At 35.1% G+C, this 20,091-nt stretch overlaps 4 protein-coding genes across 6 annotated transcripts; 3 read left to right on the plus strand and 1 right to left on the minus strand.

Annotated features, from left to right (window-relative positions):
* Positions 1-1,117: 1,117 nt before the first annotated feature.
* Positions 1,118-4,493, plus strand: LOC111778852 (uncharacterized). Of its 2 annotated transcripts, none has more exons than XR_015413269.1 (7): positions 1,118-1,535; positions 1,803-1,902; positions 3,333-3,428; positions 3,519-3,571; positions 3,883-3,958; positions 4,109-4,156; positions 4,261-4,353. XR_015413269.1 is itself a non-coding variant. In XM_023658836.2 (7 exons), exons 1-7 carry the CDS (start codon positions 1,291-1,293, stop codon positions 4,342-4,344), a joined length of 675 nt encoding a protein of 224 aa, XP_023514604.1. In that variant the 5' UTR covers positions 1,119-1,290; the 3' UTR covers positions 4,345-4,493. The 2 variants fall into 2 exon arrangements, 1 of the variants encoding a protein (XP_023514604.1); XM_023658836.2 differs by having other exon boundaries at positions 1,119-1,535; positions 3,883-3,931; positions 4,261-4,493.
* Positions 4,432-6,870, minus strand: LOC111778851 (putative protein phosphatase 2C 49). 2 transcript variants are annotated; one of them, XM_087118996.1, is made up of 4 exons: positions 6,569-6,870; positions 6,220-6,408; positions 5,899-6,134; positions 4,432-5,161 (listed from the first exon to the last, which is right to left on the minus strand). In XM_087118996.1, exons 1-4 carry the CDS (start codon positions 6,725-6,727, stop codon positions 4,588-4,590), a joined length of 1,158 nt encoding a protein of 385 aa, XP_086975122.1. In that variant the 5' UTR covers positions 6,728-6,870; the 3' UTR covers positions 4,432-4,587. The 2 variants fall into 2 exon arrangements, with proteins under 2 accessions (XP_086975122.1, XP_023514603.2); XM_023658835.2 differs by having other exon boundaries at positions 6,548-6,870.
* Positions 6,871-11,833: 4,963 nt separating this feature from the next.
* On the plus strand, positions 11,834-12,375 carry LOC111778853 (uncharacterized). Its single transcript, XM_023658837.2, has one exon. The coding sequence runs from the start codon at positions 11,887-11,889 to the stop codon at positions 12,259-12,261; it is 375 nt and encodes a 124-aa protein (XP_023514605.1). The 5' UTR covers positions 11,834-11,886; the 3' UTR covers positions 12,262-12,375.
* A 3,673-nt stretch (positions 12,376-16,048) lies between these two features.
* On the plus strand, positions 16,049-19,206 carry LOC111779250 (ADP-ribosylation factor). The gene is made up of 7 exons (XM_023659363.2): positions 16,049-16,186; positions 16,781-16,940; positions 17,437-17,507; positions 18,172-18,291; positions 18,408-18,526; positions 18,771-18,852; positions 18,943-19,206. Exons 2-7 carry the CDS (start codon positions 16,793-16,795, stop codon positions 18,946-18,948), a joined length of 546 nt encoding a protein of 181 aa, XP_023515131.1. The 5' UTR covers positions 16,049-16,186; positions 16,781-16,792; the 3' UTR covers positions 18,949-19,206.
* The last annotated feature ends 885 nt before the right edge of the window (positions 19,207-20,091 follow it).

Consider the following 20,091-nt stretch of genomic DNA (forward strand, 5'->3'; position numbering starts at 1 on the left):
GGAAGTAAATTTCGGATTACTTTATTGATCAAAGATCTCAAGACAAAAACAGTTGATTGAGATTCGAATCACTCTACAAGTAAGATCGAACGTGTTAAATTTGAATGATTCTAAACATGCAACCTAAACTGGTAAAATTGTAAAGAAACTTAACGTTTGACTAAAGGAAAGGTAAAAACACTTAGCCCTAATGATAAGGACGTCAGATTCACGGTTTTAAAACACGTCTACTAAAAAGAGGTTTCCACATCCTTAGAAAGAATAATCCGTTCTACTCTCCAACCGATGCGAGATCTCACAAATAAAATATCACAAATCAATTTCAAACTTGAGGGATCGATAAAACTTAACTTCAAATTAGGCTACTTATTATAACTACTCAGGTCTAGAATTCAGAACAAAATTTGGAGTCTAGATTGGACATTTTCCTTCATTTCTTACGACATGATCATGTTACTTATAAGAGCCACCTTTCCATGCAGCAGCTGTTGATCAGGGATTTATAAGTAAAGAATACATCTCCGTTAGTACAAGACTTTTTGGGAAACCGAAAATAAAGCCATGAGAACTTATATTCAATGTAGACAATATCATACCATTGTGGAGGGTCGTGATTTCTAATAGAGAGCTTCTGGAAAATATCATACCATTGTGGTGGGTCGTGATTTCTAACAAAGAGTTTTGTGGTGGGTCGTGATTCCTAACCTAAAACCTTGTGGAGGGTCGTGATTCCTAAGAGAGAGCTTTTAGACAATATCATACCAGTGTGGGAGGTGTGCTAAGAGCTTCTAATTCTGCATTAAAAACGTTTTATATTAAAAAAAATAGTAAAATCTTACATTAGTTCGAGGAATTTTAAATAATTAATTAAATTATTTTTTCATGGAAGTATTTTATTAATTTTTGCTTATTAAAAATTGATTTATTTTCCCCAAATTTATTTTCTAATTAAAGAATTTATCCTAATAGTTTCTAAATCAACAATTTCAATCAAATTATAAAATAATTATAACTAATTATGGTTTAGTTATTAATAATTATATATTTTAAAAAAAAAAAATCGTTTTTTTTTTTTTTTTTTTTTTTTTTTTTTTGGGTTTCACCATTTCACCAATCATTTCCAGTCTTCGTTCGTCTGCGTCTCTGACGGCCTTGATATTGTTGTGGCTCTGAAAAGAGGGAGAGATTTTCAGAGGCTGTTCTTGCATTTGGTGCCCTCAACTCTCTGCTCACCACTCCCTTTCTGTCCAGTCGCTCTCTTCTTCTTCTTCACGAATTTCAAATCTCAGTATGTCACTTGCAGCTCTCACCTGTAATTCGAATCCAAACACTCTGAATCTCAGTCATCGATCGATCAGAAGGAGCAATGGCGTTTTATTCATGGCGATTCCCACTCGCAGAACCATCAATTCGAGGTCACTATCTCTTCCCAAGCTCCTCTTCAGAATCCCCCGGGGTTCTTCGAAGTGCCGCAGAAACCCCATTTCCCCTCGAGTTAAATTCGTCTCCCCTGTGATGGAATGGCAGAATTGCACGTAAATACAGTATTTCTTTCTCGATTCTCCATGTTGTTTCGGTTTATTGATTCTCTATTTGCAATTGCTTGTTTGGATTTGGATTTGGATTTGGATTTCGGTTTCACTTCAAAAAGTTTCTAATTCTTCGCTGGATTGGTTTGGCTATTGCATATTGTTTTGATGATTTGATGTTGATTGCGGTGAAGTTCTTCCTGAATGATGTTCTCTGAGTTTCTTAGAATGTTGTAGGTTTGTTGGTATAACCAGGAAATGTGATGAATGCAGGGCCAAGATGGAAGTAGACATTCCTGCCTCGGTTGCTTATAAATGCTACTCAGATCGTGAAGCCATTCCCAAATGGATGCCCTTCATTTCATCTGTGAAGGTTAGCTATATTACTCAATCTCAAGTTGATTGATTACTGATCCTGAAAATATCTTCCATGTTTACTTGAAGATGCATTCGAGCAATATTGTATAATGGAAGGAAACCTTCAACTTGTTTTGCTTATATGAGGAGAAAAGTTTGTGAGCCTTAGAGTAGTTTCTTATGAAAGTCTCTTATGTGAGTGAATGCAAGTGAGGGGCAGGTCTATGTTTATGTGCAAAGTGATAGAAGAAAGAAAGATGAGAAAAATGGGCTGGCAATAGCCTATATTTTGGGAGAGAATCAAACCTTGGAACATCTAGTAACTTACAATTTAATTCCATAATCAATTGGTATTATAATGATTCTGCAACAAAATGAATGAATAGGAAGCGATGAGCTTTGCCTGTGAGATCCCATATCGGTTGGGAAGTAGAACGAAACCTTATTTATAAGGGTGTGAAAACCTCTTCCTAGCAGACGCGTTTTAAAACCTTGAGGAGAAGCTTGGAAGAGAAAGTCGAAAGAGGACAATATTTAATAGTGGTGGGCTTGGGCTGTTACAATGGTATCAGAGCCAGACACCAAGCAATGTGCCAACGAGGAGGCTGAGACCCGAGGGGGGTGGACACAAGGCGGTGTGCGCAAGGACACTGGACTCCGAAGGGTGATGGATTGGAGAGTCCCACATCGATTAGAGAAGGAAACGAGTGTCAGCGAGGGCATTGGGACTCGAAAGGGGGTGGATTGTGAGATCCCACATTGGTTGGGGAGGAGAACGAAACATCATTTATAAGGGTGTGGAAACCTCTCCCTAGCAAACACGTTTTAAAACCTTGAGTGGAAGCCCAGAAGGGAAAGCCCAAAGAGGACAATATCTGCTTTGGTCAGAGATGGGTACAATATTTTTTGTTGTCACTTCGGTTGACGTTTGGTCTTGGTTAAGTTGATCATTTGTAGTCCTCCCATGGGTGCACGTGCTTTCTATGTAAAACCATTAGGTAGGCTTAAAGAAGTACAAATATGGATATGAAACACAGACACCACATGACATTGGCACAATCATGTCATTTTTTAAAACTCTAAGAAACAGACACAGCAAAAACGATGTATTAATACATATTATTTTTTACACTACATAGAAAGTCAAAGTCTTAAAAAAATTGTATTTAGAGTTTGATGTATTTTGCTCTCAAATGTTCTTACTTTTGACATAGATTACTATTTTTGTCTTGTACGTTGAATCGGTGTTCGATACGTACCTAACAAATATTGGACTTAGACCCACGTTCACTTTGTACAATACGTGTCCAATAAGTTCAGTGTCCTAACACATGTCTAATATGCCATGTTTGTTTACTGCCAACACTTAAATCTTGGTACAGTTAAGCAATTTTTAGTTATCAGATAGATTGCACAATTTGAGAACTTGTTCTGTACTGTTTATAGGTTTTGGAAGATAATCCTACTTTATCACGGTGGTCATTAAAATACAATGCCTTTGGTCAAGATATTGAGTTCTCTTGGCTTGCTCGGAACTTGCAGGCAAACAATTCTATTCCTTGAACCTTCCATTTAACATCCATCATTTCAATAATTTTTTTGTCCTTAAACTGTTATCCGATAATATTACAGCCGACCCTCAATCAAAAAATCCATTGGCGGTCTCTCGAAGGTCTTCCAAACAGGTACCTCCAAAATTTTATTTCAAAACCATTCTTAGTGTCTTGTGAATTGTTTTGTGACGGCTTAGGCCCACTCCTAGTAGATATTGTCTTCTTTAAACTTTTCCTTTCGGGATTTCCTCAAGGTTTTTAAAACACGTTTGCTAGGGAAAGGTTTGCACACTCTTATAAAGGGTGTTTCGTTCTCCTCTCCAACCAATGTGGGGTCTTGACTTCGTTCCATAGGGTCACCCTCTGCCGTTTTCTTGTTCTTCTGAGTGTATTCTGAATCATAACACAATCTTGAGGCCTTTAAATCTTTGTTTCATTTGCAGAGGTGTTGTTCGATTTTATCCAAAAGGCCCATCATCTTGCCTCGTAGAAGTAAGCCTACAAAGCCCCAATTGACATGTTTGTATCCTTTTTGGTTAAATTATTGGAGATATCTTTACATTTTGATCCACCTAATGAAATCATGTGCTTGAAAAAGTAGATTAAACGTAATACACAGTGTCGGGTAATCATGCGCTTATTCTAGTTTTCTTGTTTGGTCGTTTTCAGCTGACTGTCTCTTATGAAGTTCCACCTCTTTTATCTCCAGTGGCATCTGTAAGCTTTCTAGCCAATTATTAGCTTGTAAACACATAATCAATCATGATTCTTGAAGAACACAATCCAAAATTCTCATATTCGTATGATTTTTGCAAATGCAGGCATTGCAACCTTTGCTTGAGAGATTACTTAAACGAGGTCTCGAAAGCTTTGCCACATTTGCTAAGAAATACCAAACGGCTTGATGACGGGTATTTGTGTCATATGGTATGGATATCACCATTTTTTACCAGATACTCTTATTGACAAATGTAAAATCTTGAACACAATACTTGAATACAATCATCTGTTTCAATAAGAAATTAATGTACTTTACAAAAATATTCTGAGTCCACCTGATTTATTGGGTTATATATATGTTCTTAATCTCAAAAAATTATTTACATCACAATAAATGGGATTGCGAGTTGTTACAGGAAGTGGTACACTCATTGGCATCCACTCTTATCCAACGATCTCTGCAAGCTACAAAGGGCTTGAGCAGAGAGGCTGCAGTATCTCAATTTTCGTTGCTGTGGTTGTGGAGAGTTGTCCCTATGGAAACTAGAGAAGCAAACAATAACAACGGTGAGATTATCGAATGAGTCTAGTCCCAAAGCCCGCAGGACGAGATCTCGAGCGCAACGCTCAGGGTTGTCATGTCGCTGAAGTCCCCGGCGAACTACATCGACTGCATGTTGGCTCGACATCACGTCCCAAATCCCGTCGCAGGCTATGATTAAGAACTCATCCTCCTCTGTTAGAACCACCTGCCTGCATTCTGGTTCTGCAATGAGGGGTGAAGGAGAACCATGGGGGAGGAGCTTCATGTCCCAATCCCCCAAGGCTCTGGAAACTGATAAAAGGCCGTTAAGATAGCCACCGTCGACGAAGCCACCCAACTCTTCTACTCGTTCCTTCTCCGGTGAATAAATTGGCCTGTGGTCTTGAGACATATCTACTGCCTCTCCCTTCCGACTAAGAACAGCCCGGCAATCTCCAACATTAGCCACCATTAGAAGCCTGAAGAACAGAAACATATGGTCAACAACATAGCTAGCTACCTCCTATTTGTGAGTTCTCCCAATCATATGAACAATGCAGTGCTATTCTACAAAGTGGCTAGAGATGATAATCTAAATAGACAGTGGAAACCAGGAACAAGACAGCATAATCGTATGAGTAGGTCAACAAAAACCAATAAAACCATGATCAGCCACAAAACTACCACCAACTTTTGGATTCTCCCAACCAAAATGAACAATGCAGTACCACCCAACAAGGTGGCCGGACACAATCATCTAAAAGACAGTGAATTCGTATGAGTAGATTACCGAAAGGCAGCAACACCAGACTACATTTTACAGAGATTGACATCAGGTATTGTGAGATCCCACAAGAGAAGAACGAAGCATTTCTTAGTGTGAAACCTCTCCCCGTAGACTTGTTTTATCTACAAGCGGTAGACTTGGACTATCACAAATGGTATTAGAGCCAGACAACGGGCGGTGTCGCTCAGTGAGGATACTGGCCCAGACCGCCCAGTGAGGATACTGGCCCAAGGAGGTAGATGGTAAGATCCCACCTTGGTTGGAGAGAAGAACGAAGTAATGCTGGTAAGGGTGTGGAAACCTCTCCCTGTCAATATCCTATCCTTGTAAGGGTGGGGGAAATCTCTCCCTATCAAGCCTAGGGGACTCATTTTACAACCTAAAAGATGGGCTCATGAAGGATGATTACATAAAATTGGAAAAACATACCTTCCAAGCACAAGAGCAGTGAGGGCCGTCGTCCCAGACAAATTACTAATACCAGAATCATCGGCCAAAGCTTGATCGGCCAGAAGAAATGCTTCTCGTAAGAAATTTTCAATCTCCTCCGGCCGGAGTTCATCAACATCAGGCATGTGAGGAAACCTAACATCTTCAAAAAAGAGTCTAAGAATATTCTTTCTTATATAAGCTGCTGCTTCAGGTCCTCCATGTCCATCAAACACCTGAGATCAGCAAACTCAAGTCATAATGACATCCAAAGCTACACAAACAAGGCAACCCACTAAACAAAGAAACTCAACAACTCACCCCATAGAAACCACTTGGCTTAGAAAACTTAAAGAGCGAGCCTAACTGTGAACACAGATCGTCAATCCTTATGTGTTCATCCTCCATGTCTCTCCTAGGTCCAATATCAGCAAAGCTCCCCGACCGGAGACTTGGAAATTCCCTCTGCTCCATCGAATCGACGTCGGTATCTGGAATTTGCTTCACATCCTGAAGAATTAAACATCATAAGAACTCGCACACATACCGAAACCATCGCTACAGAAACAAAATCATGACGATCACTGTTTCTATACCCAAAAACAAACAAAAACCCCTGAGAAGAAGAAGAAGAAGAAGAAGAACATACCGATTGAGAACTCGAACAAACCGATTCGGAAGCGCGAACACGATCGAGAGTCGGATCAACGGGAATCGCACCGTCGATGGACTTCATTTCATCAACAAGATGAGCCTCTTTACCGAAATAAGGGACCTCCAAAACAGGGAGGCTCTTCGAACACACAACAACCTTAGTTTCAGCCACCATTTTTACATTTACCAAAAAATCAGATTCTTCAACTGAGAGATCAAAATCGCTATAATCTGCAGAAATGTAAGTTGGAGTTGGAATCGGATTTTTCTCTCTCTCTGCTATGGAAATTTGAGAATAATGATATGAGGAAATTTCAGTAATAAAGAAGTCGGCAATGAAGAAGGGATATATAGTGGGAGCCGCCGCGGGAGGGAGTAAATTCGTGGAAGGAGACGGAGCACGTAACGCCGTTACAGAGACTTGCCTGTGAAGCCACGTTAACGTTTCCTCATCGACACTTGGCTTCATGAAATTACTTAAACACCCTTGCTTTAACTTCGTTGACTTTTTTCGCCTCTCTTTTAAAATATTTATTTATTTATTTATTTTAAAAAGAACGGGTTATGGGTTGACCCGTGGACTTTTTCTAAAATTTTATTAATATGCCAAACAATTATTTAAGAAATCTGGTGGAATGAGGACTCAGGGTCGGCCCACGATTCGACCCGGTTCCAATAAACCGGGTTTTTTTTTAACGGCCACGTGTCGCCCAAGGAGTGGTTAGCATGGTTCAATTAGGTTGCACAAATAAATCTATATACATACACTCAAACTTTATACTTTATCTTAAAAATACCTTCGAATTTTTAAAAATTTTATTAATATTTTTATCAATAATATTTTATTTAAAAAATAACTTTCAATTTTCAAGAGTATTTAAAAGTTATAATTCATGATTCAATATAATTTTATAAATAGTGTTACCTTAAATATTAATTATAAATATTTTATTAAATTATAAAAATTATTTATGAAGTCTCGAATTTAAAATTATATATATATATAGAATAAATTTTCTTTTTGTCTTTTTGAGGACATAATAAAAACAAAAATAAATAAAAAATTATATAGAAATTTCAATGGTTATTTTCTTTACTTTTTGGAGTGAAAAAAAGGAAAAAGGAAAAAAAGAAAAAGAAAAAGAAAATTGTTGAAATAGAATGGGAACAAATTTAAAGTAGTTATGTGAGAGATATTTTTGTAGATAAAACGTGGAGGAAATGAAATCAGTGACGTGTGTATGTCCATCCAACACGTGGCATCTTAATTACATTTCTGTCCACGTCAACTTTAAAAATTAAAATAAATTATTAAAAATATGATCCACTTTCAAAATTATATCAATGCAAACCCCAATAATAAAAAGAGAAATTAAAATAATAATAATAATAATAAAATGTATCATTTATCATGTTCATTAAATAAAACATAGTAACGAGATGTAAATTAATAATAAAAATAATTACTAGTAATTTAAAAATAAATTGTCGCATGTAGCAAATAATATTTAATTATTCGGTGGGCCTTATTTAATTTTTAAAATTAAAATAGTAGTTATTCACGTTTTTTATTCTATTTTCTTTTTTTTTAAAAAAAAGGGAAAGTAATAAATTTAATGGATAATGTGAAGGAATTTATTAATAATTGGTGAAATAGTGAATTAAAAAAAGAAAGGAATCTGACACGTGTTCGAAAATTATTGGATAAGTCAGTGACAATTCCTCAAGGTTGAGTGTTGGGAAAATGATTCTCCATCAAATATATTCACACATCTCCTTTTACGTTATGAAATTTAAATTTTTTAAAGAATAATAATAATAATAAATTCAATTATAAAAACTATAGGTTTCGAATATTTATTAATATATATATATATATATTGTATTTGACTAAGGAGGAGTGTATAACAATCATTCTTATATCATATTCTTCGGAAAAAAAAATTACATTTAAAATCTCGTAAAATTTAAATATTAAACATTCACAAGTCACAGTGAATCATTGGCATCGGATACAGAAGTTAAATGTTTTTAATTTTTATAATAATCTTAAAAGTAAGTTACGAGTAGGACTGTGTTATAACCCTATTTTCAGATGGGTCGGATTTACTCACCTAAAAAACTGTAACCCGTGAATTAATCTATATATATAACCCGCCTTTAGGGAAAATTAAATATTTGATGGTAAAGAATCTAATTCTTGATTTTAGTCATATGATTAAAATTCTGTGATCAATTGACTAATTTATAAGAATGTCACACGTTTATCTTACCTTATTTTTATAATATTAATATATTATATAGTTTTTGTTGACCCATATATAAAATAAGACATATTTATGTATGGGCCCTTTTAAACAGCCCGTTATGTAATTGGGCCGACATCCAGGCCCAAAATATCAATGTCCTTCGAACCCATATCTCATTAGTGAAAGCTACCTACCTCGTTCAATATAACACGATGCTCTTTTATTTTGTCTTTCTCTCGATTCGCCGAACACTTCCAATACCTCGCCACACCAATTTCACAGCTCTGTGTTTTTTCGTAGTTTTCGAGCTCCTACGCAGAATGTCTGAAAAGCTTTTTCAATTTTAAAGAAATAACTTTAGGCCCTTGAAGCATGCGAGCGCCGAGCTACTAAAGTTGCAAGATTGAAAGGTCTGAAGGACTAAGGTTCACCCCCCAGTATGCAACTTGGTTTTTTGCTCGAACGACCCTAACGCACTAAAAAGAAAAAAGAAAGGCAAACAAGCTGTGTCACCCCTGACTATAAAGCTTCATGCAATGAAGCCCTCCGTTACACTAACCTTCATACAATACATACATACATGAAAGTTTTAGCTACGACGACATCGATCTCCTTGTCTTATGAAATTCTTTAATTTAATATAATAAATATACATATACCTATATATATATATACATACATAATACATATATATTATATATATTTATTAATTAACTTTTTTTTTAATATTTATTAATTAATTTTTAAACACAATAATAATAAAAGATATTTTTCTAACAACCAAGTAAAATACAAAAAGTAAAAGGTTTTTTTTTTTTTTTTTTTTTTTTTGAATATTAATCTAAAGAATATTGTCAAAGAAATACACTATAATGAAAAAAAAAAAACTAATTATTTTTTAATTTTGAATTTCCATTTTAATCTAAAATTACCGTATTTGTACTAGATTGATGTCATCCACGTCCATGCGCGTATGTATGTATATATATATATACATACATATACATACACATATGTAATATTGTCGGAGAGCAAGAACTCGGGTAGAGTTTAATTTATTTATTTTTAATTAAGACTTTTTCCAATAAAAGTAAAAGCTTCGGAATAAGTCTTTATAGTCGTTGAAAAGACACATTTTCCTTTTTATCCTCCAAAATATTCACATAGCCTTTCAATACATCAATCGTTTTTTCTCTCCACATCGTGGGCATTGAACGTCTTTATCAATATTTTTCGTTAGAATAGTTTTAACATGCATAAAAAATTAATAATTTCAAGAATTTTTTACCTTAATAAAAATCCATTATTAATTTAACGTTCATTTGCTTGAATCTGTTTGCAAATACCTGTTTTACGTTTTTTTACCACATATAGAACTTTTAATTACGTCTCGACGAAAATCCGATAGTTGGGAATATCGTAGTAATAGTCAACAAATTGGAATTCACTCATCAACATATTTTTTTATTCTATTTGAACTAATTTCGATCATTCTTTTAGCTGCTTTGATCAACGCAATTGCCATGGCTCGCTAGTAATAAATCTTTAGTTACAAATAGCATAAATTAAACTTTGTTCTATGTTACGGTTAAAATAAAAATTATTTTATTCAATCCATTACCAATATATTCCCTTGTTCGGTACTTTTTTGTCAATTGAACTGAATCTATTACATTTTCGTTCATATTGAAATGAATCGGAATTGATAAGTAGTTGGTCAATCATACTCGAACATGTACTTATTCTAAGTGCCTATAGATTTGATCACGAGCCGAAGTATGGTTAGGACCCTTATGTCTCTTGAGCTTATACTCAATGCAGTTAATATGAATTTTATAACGTAAAAAAATAGAGTAGAGTTTAATTAATTAATTAAATTTTAATTAAGACTTTTTCCAATAAAAGTAAAAGGGTCGGAATAAGTCTTCTTAGACATTGACATAAACTAAAAGTAGGGGTGTACATGGTCCGGGTTGGGTCGGGTTGGGGGATTTTTTTGACCCAACCCAACCCAACCCTCTATTTTCGGGTTGGGTTCGGGTTGGGTTGTCAAATTTTTTTTTTAAGTTTTATTTATCCACAATCTATAATTAATTCGGATACAATCTTAAATAAAATATATTAAAAGTTCTCAAACAACACTTATTGACAAAAAAAAAAAAAAAAAAAAAAAAAATCAATAAAAAATAACGAGCTAAAAATTGTAACAAATTAAAGACAACTAAATACGTTAGTACCACTTTGGCAAACCCATTAATATGAAAGAATCTTCTTTCATAATAATTCTATATATTTTATTTGGCTCGGGTCAACTCGAGCGTTCTGCCTATGAACCCGAAACCGAACCGATTCAGTTCAGGTTCAGAAAAATGAACCCAACCCTACCCAAAATGCTAATCCAACCCAACCTAACCCTTATAGTTCGGGTTGGGTTGGTCCGGGTTGTCGGGTTGGTCCGGGTTGTCGGGTTGTCGGGTTGATTATACACCCCTAACTAAAAGACACATTTTACTTTTTATCCTCGACCCAGCAAAACATTGACATAACCTCTCAATACGTCAATCCCGTGGACATTCAACGTCTTTATCATGTAACACTTTTCGTAAGAATAGTTTTGACTATGCAATAATGTCAAGAATTTTGACGGTAATAATAATCCATTAATAAAAATTTTAAGTAATTTTGAAAATAAGAATGGTTTTTTTTTTTTTTTTTTTTTTTTAAAATTTAAAAAGGAATATTAAAATTTTGAAAAAGCATAAAAATAAAAATAAAATTGAAAACCAATCAAAGTACAGAGTATTTTTATTGCTTAACAACTCATTCGGCGTTGAAAGTCACAATCGGTGAATGAATGCTGTGGGCCCAACGTGATACGCATGTAGCCTAGAAATGTCCTGACGTCACTATGCTTACGTAATCAAAACCCAGTCAGCTGACTCGGCTCTTCAAGTTTTCAAACAAACCCGCAACGACTCCCCTTGAGTTTCTTCCACGTGTGTACTTCTGGAGGGTATTATCGTCTTTCAACCACCTTATAAATAACTCGAGCCCAACTCGTACGAGAAATCGAGGAGATTTGGTAATGGAAAAGCAGAGCTTGAAGCCGACGGGGAAGAGAGTCGCCGTCGCCGCCGTAGACGGAGAGGAGGAGGAGGAGGAGATGAAGATGGAGGCGTTCTTTGCTCTGGTGAGGAATTTCAAGGAAATGCGAGATCAGCGGAGGAAGGAGTTGATGATCGGCTGCGACGGCGAGAAAGCGGCAGCGGCGGAGATGAGGAAGAGGAAGATGAAGACGGTGGAGAATCGGTCGGCGTGGATTCCGAGGTTTGAAAGAGAGGATTTCGATGAGGAGTTTCAGCTGAGAGGTCCGGCGAAGGAAGAGGCGGCGGCGGCGGCGAAGAAGAAGAAGAAAGTAAAGAACGAAGAGGATATTTTGGATCTTAATCTGTCTCTGTAGTTATTTTTCGACATTTTTTAAGGACTTTTGTGAAAAAAAATATATATATATATTAATTAATTAATTAATTAAATAGAAATTTTTAATTTCAGAGAAAAATTTTGAACGTCTCTTTTGTACAAAATTTTAGTATTAAAATAGTAACTTTTAAAATTGCAAGAAATCCAAATTGAGTTTTAATCCTAATTCTTTAATAATATAATATATATATATATGGACTTGTTATAAGGGCATTTTAGTAATTTAATTCATATTAATGGTTGAATTACGAGATATTGTAGGTAGCTGGTGAATGACGTGTGATATCGAGATACTTCCTTAATAGAATTCTTCATACGATTCGGTAACTTGATCGACCTGACCTATTTATTCTTTTAAGCTTGGGCTTGGGTTGAGTTAGAATTTTTAAAAAGTCGAAAATGTGGTTTTATTTTTCGGTTGACATCTTTCTATTAAATCTACCGACTCAAAAATTGGGTTACTCGTAAATATTTGATATTTGAATTTTATGAGATTTTAGTTATTAATGTAATAAAGTTGGGTTACTAGTAAAAATTGGGTTACTCAAAAATTGGGTTACTCGTAAAAATTGAGTTAGAATTTTATATTTTAATTATATAATGTTTTTTTTTTCTCCTCTTCCTTCGTCCTCCCCATGACCGTCGGTGCCGCCATTCGCCGCCGTCACATTCCGCCGCAAAATCATCGATCAAGTAGTCTCCATAAGGATGCTCTCTCCTCCTCCACTATATATTTTTGGTAGTCTCTCTCCTTGTAATTACCTGAAATTTTCTACTTAATTTAAGGTTGTTACTGTATACATTTCATAAACATGAATCGAAAATACTTCGTTTAAACTTTTATAAAACATAACCTTTCAGCTTAAAACACTGTCATGCACTTACGTGTTTTGAAAACACTTTTAAAAACGATACAATAGACTAAATAAAATAAATAAACGTTTAAATAAAAAACATCATATTCTAGTCTAAGTCTAAGAAAATAATATGACTACTTTATGATGTATCATGGTCTCGAGTTGCGATGCTGTCGTCAGCCGTACATGAATGTCTTGTCTTAACCTGAAATAGAGGTAGCACGTGACTTGAGTATTTTAAGAAATACTCAGTAAGTGACCCCATTATTGAGGTTTAATGCAAGAACATGCGAATGGAATGACGGGACCCATTTCGTCTATTTTTTTTTCCTATAACACCATTCTAATTAGGCAGCTTGTATGTGTACCATATATTCTACCCACGGCCCATACATGCAAGTATGGGCTCACAAGTCAGTTCGCACACTGCTGGGCTCTTTTCTTGTCGGGCAAGCCTTCTCTAGTAGCTCAACTTTTGCCCGACACCCATTAGAATTAGTAACTGTCACGGCAGCATTATGTAAAACATAACGATATTTCGCCTGCCTAATGGATGTACGCGTCTGTAACCTCGTGATGGAATAGGGGTATCCCCCAATGCATGAGCACACATAATGCATGAGGTCCCAACATTTTTCCGTTTTCATTATCATTTAATACAACCCCGCTAGCATTATGTACATATCATATCGTTTCAGATAACGATCATCATTCATATCATATTGTTTCTCATTTTTCAATTTTCATATTATACATAATTCTAACGGGGTTATATTTCATGTCATTTAACGTGATTTCATGTCATTCACATCATGTTGTATACACACAATTTAAGAGACATATCATAACGTTTCATCATATACATATCATACCATAACATATTGCATCACAATGTATCATAATCATATCATGCCGTAAACACTTCGTGGTCACATCGTTACCTAACTTATCATAGGCTTAACGTTCTTATACTTATCACAGCCATATTATTACATGAATGTACTTTAGTCATATCATCACAGGAACGTGTCATAATGTTATCATTCTATCAATCTATCACAAACCTATCTCTTTCTACCCATAATCTAACCGTATTCTTGTATCAATCTCTCATATACATAGCACTTCAGTATGTAACTCAACTTTAACGTTTCATGAACGTATCTTACTCCTATCGTTACATTTCGTTTTGTGCATCCTTCTCGTATCCTATCTCAAACATATCATTGAACACATTGTACCGTAATTATTATCATACAATTCACATATCATAACATATACATAACATAACATATACATAATATATCATAAGCATATCGATCTACAAAAAAATCCACACATATCAATATATATGACACGTACATAACCACGGGGCACGTGTCAACATCAAATATAATCATGCCGATAGTAAGGCCACTTACCTTAGACGAGTGTCACCAATATATACTTAATGAAAGTTCGATTCTGCCATTTGAAATCAAAGTTAACCTATGTGAGCCCATGACATCAGTTTCAAGTTTGAATTCTATAAAATTATTTCTCTAATCTACATTCATCTATTATTAAAAGTCTGGATCGTTATATATATATAAAATACTATTTTCACTAAATATCTTATTTTCTATTTTTACTGTAGTAGGGAATTTATAGTTACTAGACAAAATTTAAGGAGTTACCACCCTCCTCTTGATATTTCTGATTTTATTTTTAAATTATGTTCACTAAATCTTCACTGTCTCCCTCTCAATCTTCCGTCTTTGTAATTATTTTTAAACAGATTTTCATTCTCTAAACCGATATTATTTGTTAATTTTAACAAAAATCTAATTAATTAGCTTCGGAGGATGAGATCTGATTATTATGGTAAAATATTGGATAAATAAAAGAATATCCGATCGGATTCTAACTTAATTTCTATAAATATAAAAGAAAAGAAAATCTGAGATAGGATTTACCGTCGTAACAGACCAAAATCTCTCTCCAATAAATCTACATCATATCTGTTCTTTTTAGCCCATTCACTTTTTTCAAATCTTAATATATATATATATATATATATATATATATATATATATTTATTTGACTAATCGTGATATTGTGCGTGGGTTGATGAGAGAGAATGAGATCGGGATGAGAAGTTAATGGAGAGAGATGAATAAGTTTTTTTTTAAAGTAATTTTTTTAGTTATTTATTTATTTTATTATTAATATTATTATTATTTTGACGTATTTTTTATAATTATTTCTTTTTATTATTTATTTATTTTTGGGCTATTACACTTCATCGACTCTTTGAGAAACATTTACTCACTACTTTTCTTAATATCCTCCATTTACCACATCAGGAGCGTTTACCAGAGATCCCAGAAGCTTGCTTAGAAAGACCACTACACTATACCTGACTTTTCCTCTCTACTTTTATGCTTATGCTAGAGATGTCCATTTAACTTATGTCAACCTATCTCGAACGGGAAGGAGAATTTTTGTTTAAACGTGAAACGAGGAATGAGTGTTGAGATAGCTAAGACGTGGAGACGAGGAAGCCATCTGATTTAATAATAACGTTTTTAATAGCTTGTTAAAATTTTAATTTATATAAAAATTAATTTTGTGAATAATATTATAAATGACGTAAATAATATTTTAACTATAATTTTGGTTGACATTTCTAATTTGACCGTTGGATGGAAGCATGGTCTTTTGGAAACGGATCAATAACTATTCCAATTCCGGATACAGAAACTGACCCGAGATTCGAATTTTTTTTTCCCCAAACAGCACTTACAGTCTAAGCAACGTTATAACGGCGTCAATGAACCAAACGGAAAATTTGAAAAAACAAACAACGGATTCAAACAAACGTTTCCTCACGTCATGACGGTATTCAATTTTTAAAAGAAAAAAAAGAAATTATTTCACCTTATAAAAATAGAGTCCTCATGATTTGCGAATGCGCTTTTGATCGTTAAGGACAGCTTCTCTCTTGCACAAGAGAGATCTATCATTCTATTTGGGGCCGATCGCTCAAATCCGCTCTCTTTAATTCTTGTAAGTTTTTCATTTGACTCCTTCTCTCATTTCTCTATAAGATCTGTCAAGAATTCTGTGATTTTTACCCTTAATTTTGATTCCTCCTGCTTGGATCTGGGTGATTTCCTTATTTTTCTCTGCTTGATTTTTGAATTGATTAATCTTTTGTGCGTTTTGATTGTTTGTTATTATCTGATCTGGATTTCTGTTGCACTGGTTCGGCGTTTTGTATTGGATCTAATCTGAACCTTCTTTCCTTTGAATTTCGTTGGGCGTGTTTATACCTGGATTTGTATTGATTTCGTGGAATGCCCGTATTTAACCGATTGCTTGGTGGATACGGTTCCTTGGTGCTGGATCGATCGTCTTATTGGGGATTTTTTTTTTATTGATTTGTTTTGTGCTATAGCGATTGCTTATTTTTGGTTTGAAGTATGGATGAACATGACATTATGGTCTTGATTGCAGTTACTTTTGAATCTGGACTATTTGAGCTTTTGAACTTTGGATTTTCTGCACAATTTTGGCTGATTGAAGTATCTGATGTCGTTGTATTTTAATGGATAATTGTTCTGTTTTTTAGTGATGCGGATTTGTTGTTATTGTGTTCAGTTTCCGTGAAAAATGGGGCTGTCTTTCACCAAGCTTTTCAGCCGGCTCTTTGCCAAGAAGGAGATGCGTATTCTCATGGTGGGTCTCGACGCAGCTGGTAAGACGACGATCCTTTACAAACTCAAGCTGGGAGAGATTGTCACCACCATTCCCACCATTGGTAAGTCGTTGTTTTTCTCTTCAATTGTTGATTTTATTGAATAATGAAGATGGATTTGGTGTTTTCTGTTTAGAACAATTTGATGCTTTGTGTCTTGATCATATGCACTGGACATGGTTATTTAACTTGTTTAGTTCCCTGTTTGTTTGCATCAGCATCATCATTTCACTGAATCAAAATCATTATAACAAATCGAGTTGTTATATTCTTGAGGCGATGAATTTATGGATCAACATTGGATAATTAATCTAATTAAATACCTATGTCCTGTAATTTTGCATTAAGTAGAGGCTATATGCCTTTCTCTTATAGTTAACCACTAGATTTCAGGTATGTGATTTTCTTATAACGATAGAAACAGTGATCTGTTCATAGACGACGTTGTTTGATTTCACTGCACATTGTTGTTCTTATTTCTGTTAAAGAAACTATTTGTGATTATGTCTTTGAAAATGGAGAATGTGATATCAGAAGCATAACTGAATAATGACTGCAGGTTTCAATGTTGAGACCGTCGAATACAAGAACATTAGCTTCACTGTCTGGGATGTTGGGGGTCAAGATAAGGTACGTTGAATAATCCCGTTCTGTGTTGTTGGCTTTCTACTTTCTCTGCTCGAACATTCTAGGTGCCTTCCCCGAGTTAGTATAAAGAACCTCGAGCATGGTATGCATGTCATTTGATAGATGATTGTTTTTAATCCGTGGATATTGATTGATAACGTGTAATATGTTAAGATATGGCTTCACATGTGACCTGTCTCTTTTCCTTCTCGTACCGAGCCTTTTAGTCATAAAGAACATTAGCCATTTTAGAATGTTGAGACCGTCGAATACAAGAACATTAGCTTCACTGTCTGGGATGTTGGGGGTCAAGACAAGGTACATTGAATCATCCCGTTGTGTTGTTGGCTTTTTCTACTTTCTCTGCTTGAACATTCTAGGTGCCTTCCCCGCAATTTTAGTATAAATAACCTCGAGAATGGTGTGCATGTCATTTGATAGATGATTGTTTTTAATCCGTCGATGTTGATTGATAACGTGTAATATATTAAGATATGGCTTCATGTGTGACCCATCTCTTTTTCCTTGTCGTACCGAGCCTTTTTGTCATAAGTATTGATTTCATTAGCCAGTCCTTTTTCAACTTTTCAACTTCCACAGCCTCATAATCTCTAGTTGTTCTCTTTGTGTTCTTCACTGATTTGATGTTTGTTTGTTCTGTTCCAAGATCCGACCATTGTGGAGGCATTATTTCCAAAACACTCAAGGACTTATTTTTGTGGTGGATAGCAATGACAGAGACCGTGTTGTTGAAGCTAGGGATGAGCTGCACAGAATGTTGAATGAGGTACTCATAATAAGATCTGATTATCAGACTTTGATATAGCTTTTGCAAAAGCTACCACAAATAATTGTGTTCATTCTAGTTTGTTGTCTAGATAATAACATGCATTGCACTTACAGGACGAGCTGAGGGATGCTGTGCTTTTGGTATTTGCCAACAAGCAAGATCTTCCCAATGCCATGAATGCTGCTGAGATCACCGATAAGCTCGGTCTTCACTCCCTCCGACAACGTCACTGGTACGTTTGACTATCATCAAACTCTTAAGCACTTGCGAATTCTTTCGTTGACTTTGTGAGATCTCACATTGGTTGGGGAGGAGAACGAAGCATTATTTATAAGGATATGTAAACTTCTCCCTAACAGACGCGTTTAAAACCTTGAGGGAAAGCCCAAAGAGGACAATATCTACTAGTGGTGGGCTTGGATCCTTATAGGTCTTACTTTAAGGTAACACTACAATGTCTCGAAATCTCGTTTCAGGTACATTCAAAGCACATGTGCCACATCTGGTGAAGGGCTGTACGAAGGACTCGACTGGCTCTCAAACAACATTGCCAACAAGGTAAACAACAATATCTATTCTCAAACAACATTGTGCTAAGTTCTTAGTAGAGTCTAAGTTCAGCTTCTGTTTATTTTTCCTCATTTGCAGGCGTAGATGGCTTGCTTTGAGCTTGGATTGCTTCTGGAAATTCAAATTCATGTCATTTATCCCTTGGTTTTTGGGCATTTTTGTTGCATTACCTGATGATCTATACGATGTTCGTTTCGTTTCTAGTCGACATGATTCCTAGGTTGCCTTTGGATTCTGAATAATTGAAGAAATTTTGCAAGTGTTTTCTCATGTTATCGACTTAATAGCATTGTTTTTATGTAACGAATTAATGATGTTCTTAAATAGATATATTTGTACGAATACCATTTTCATTATTTGGAATGGATTGCTGAAAAGAAAATCTTATTGAAAATAAGTCTAGTAGCTTTTAAAGAACGGAATAAGTTCTTGAAACTTTTAATTTTGTAACGAATAAGATTTTTGAATTATCTCTATCTAATATATGTGACACCCGAGTGACAAAGAGAAAAAAGGATTGGTTAGGGTAGACTGGAGTCTACTAGATGTATTGAATCTTATTGCTATAAGACAACCCCTGCCTGTGGATGTTTCGAAGAATGATTATAGAACTAGAATTGGAAGGGCAAGACGACGAATGAAGGATTCTGCCCTACAGAACTAGAATTGGTTAGACCAGCATTACGAGAAACTTCTCTCCCATTCACGATGCATGTGGGGCAGAATCCTTCATTCATCTTTGTGCAAAAGGAGGCATTGGTTAGACCAGCATTACTAGAAGATGAATGAAGGATTCTGCCCCACATGCATCGTGAATGGGAGAGAAGTTTCTCGTAGTCTGTTCTATTTGATACTAATTGATTGATACTAAATAGAGACCAGATGAGATTTTGGTGTATACTCGACTCTTGAGGATTTACTTATAGTGAACTCGAATGAATTTTGAGAATTGACTTACAGTTCACTCTCACTTATTCTTCGAGTCTTTCCTTTCAAGGTTCAGTAGTGATTGAGTTTACCTCTTTCCTCACTGTGAATCTATATTCCAACGAGAGGAATCTTAGGGATAGAATAACTAAGAAAGTTTTAAAATAATTGAAAGTCGTTATCTATATGCAAGTACATCTTTCTTTTCGGTGGCTCAATCATAAAAACTCTATAATTCTTAATACAATGTCTATTGATTGACATACTGTTTATTAGATACTATGATTTCCTAATATATGG

This window comes from Cucurbita pepo, chromosome 17 (genome assembly GCF_057944985.1).
Source record: "Cucurbita pepo subsp. pepo isolate OVF chromosome 17, ASM5794498v1, whole genome shotgun sequence".
Taxonomy (NCBI): domain Eukaryota; kingdom Viridiplantae; phylum Streptophyta; class Magnoliopsida; order Cucurbitales; family Cucurbitaceae; genus Cucurbita; species Cucurbita pepo.